The sequence below is a fragment of the Penaeus japonicus genome, unplaced genomic scaffold (assembly GCF_977035675.1).
Source record: "Penaeus japonicus unplaced genomic scaffold, GWHDUDI00000001_assembly GWHDUDI00000006, whole genome shotgun sequence".
Taxonomy (NCBI): domain Eukaryota; kingdom Metazoa; phylum Arthropoda; class Malacostraca; order Decapoda; family Penaeidae; genus Penaeus; species Penaeus japonicus.
The window spans coordinates 33,786,348-33,788,847 of record NW_028234408.1 but is presented as its reverse complement, the minus strand read 5'-3'; the positions used below and the strand labels follow the sequence as shown (position 1 = coordinate 33,788,847).

Sequence of the window (2,500 nt, the reverse complement as noted above, 5' to 3'; positions counted from 1 at the left end):
AACTACCTTCATCACCGAAGCATTTTGTCTGAAGCGTAATGTGGAGGAGAAAGATGTATGGCAATATTGGATGAGGTAACAAAACCAGGCCGGAAAATTTGAATTTTTATGGATGATTTGCATATTATACGATGCAGGTGAATTTGGAAATGACAAGCCGTAAAGCCTTCATTGCATGATGGAGAACCAGAAGACAAATGGAGGGAGATAAAAAAAAGGACTTTGACCAGAATAAAGTAGCGGGGAGGCTCAATATCTTATCAGAGTGAATATCAATAGTAAGTAACCGGAACTTTAAAAAAAAAAGTAACGCAAGAAGCGCAGTCTGACGAGGACTCGACTCGAAGACCTAAGAAAGTTGGAGACTAAAGTAAAAGTGAAGCTAGAAAGAGCTGTTCCTTCACCTGCATTGCATTCTAATGGAAGTGAATGCTGATATCATTAACGCGCTATAGATATCATGACAGTGGTGACAGAGATGATAAAAGCATTAAAATATGTAATTATGATGAAGAAATAATTGTGATTATCACGATGGCTGTTTTGATAATCCCTATCCCTCTCATATATCATATAATAGAAACAATAAAAAAAATGATAACGGTCTTTCGTGTTCATCTTCTTTACTATAAATCCCCAAGTGGCATTTCTCTATCACTAGAATCGTTCCGATCACTAATCATGAATATTTAACACCACCACGAATTTCTTCCAGTAGACAATCAACTTATTCTGCCACTAAGGCAAGGCAAGCAACAAGAAAGCTTGAACTGCCATTGCTATGCGGGAACCGAATGTCTCAACTTACGTTTGTCTCTCCTGTTTCTTCAGCAAACCTTCTCCCGAGGCTCAAGGCACGCTTTAACCTCCCCCGGGGGTGCTTTCCCTCCATTCCAGATACATTTTAGTTACAACACTTGAATTTTAGATAGCGTGGCTTGTTGCTTGGGAATTTGATGGGAGGTTGGGGGACGGGGAGGGAATGTGAGTCTGTTGTTTTTTGTTTTCTTTCTTTTTATGGAGGTGGTGGCTCGCTCTGCGTTCATTTAGTTTTTATTCCCTTTAGGATGATGATGATGAATGCCTATGTTTTTTTTTGTTTGTTTGTTTTCTTTCTTTCTATGATGATGGTAAAGATTTTTTTTGTGAGGATTACATGGTGTTACACTTTTTCTTTTCTTTTCTTCGCAAATTAGTATTTATATATTCCGTCACTAGTTCTCTTTTTTTCTCGTTCCAGTCATGAGAACTATTAGTATTGACTTTACATTTGCTATCATCATTATTGTCCCCATTACTTTTTTTTTTTTTTTTTTTGTCTTGCTACAATTTATTTTTTCTTTTTCTTTATGGTGATGAATATAACGTTCGTTCCACCACTATTTTACCTTTTACAACATTCGTTTTATAATTATTAATGAAATCATAATAATCAATGACAACAACATTGGTCCATCTATATTTCTTATCCCTATTACTACTATCGTTACATCCCAAGATCCCTGAACCTGAACAAACGTACCTTGAATCGCTCATCTGTTGTGAACGTGATCTCGTTCGTGGCCAGAACCATCAGATCCTCTTGTCGAATCCATGAGACCTGTGAGGGAAAAAAGCAAACAGGAATCAACGTGATCTTAGCTCGAGCAGCTTGCCGTTGAGGTCAGTGCCTCAAAAGATAACAGGGAAATAAAAGAACACAGGAAAGTGCCACTGGAATTTGTGTTAAAAAAAAAACTCTTGAATAAAAATGAATATGCAACACGAGAGGGAGATTAAATCAAAAGTATGAACGAGGAATTGCAATTTCTTACTTTTCAGTTTCAATATCATTTCAATTCTATATCTTTTCCTTCCTTTCTTTGTCTTCCTCTCTTCCCTATTCTACATCTGCATTCTCAACTGTACGCACCGACAACAACGTCGCCAAAGCCTTCACTGTAGGTGTGTTTCCATCTCATGTTTGATCAGCTGTACGCGGACCCATATAGCACGAAGATATATAACATCCAATTTGCATCTACACTAAGTAACACATCCCTCGGTGAATCGATGCCGAATGCAAGAACGAGAACCGCGCAACCGGGAGACACTAAATCTAAATCAAATTCAGCGATACATTTTGGCCACACTTGCAGATATGCTTAAATGCTTTATATTTCAATGCCTGTCTCTTATTTCTCTCTTTGCGATTGTTGCCTGTATACCTGTAGCTGCGTAGTGTCAGCGAACAAGAGTTACTGTGTGCCTATCGTACTGGCTCTCTTGCATTCTCCAAATTGAACAGTTCCTATCACTAAATGCCATCTCAGGTTGCTTTGAGAAACGGTTATGAAACGTAAGGGAAATTCTAAAATGGTGATCTATGAATTGATATGCTAAACTGGTTCTGATGACAGTTTTTCTTGTTTTCGTGCTTTTATCTTTGAATAATGAGAATATGCTGTGAAAAAATCCTGAACATGTATTAGGCCTTATAAGCCATGTTTAGCAAAGTTCC

The 2,500-nt window shown here is 37.7% G+C and overlaps 1 protein-coding gene across 1 annotated transcript in view; it reads right to left on the bottom strand.

Moving 5' to 3' along the window:
- Positions 1-2,500, bottom strand: part of LOC122263323 (zwei Ig domain protein zig-8) — a 102,772-nt gene that overhangs the window by 57,391 nt on the left and 42,881 nt on the right. Inside the window, exon 4 of the mRNA XM_043031713.2 lies at positions 1,523-1,600. Coding sequence (XP_042887647.2) covers positions 1,523-1,600 — 78 coding nt within the window. The remainder of the gene's footprint in view (positions 1-1,522; positions 1,601-2,500) is intronic.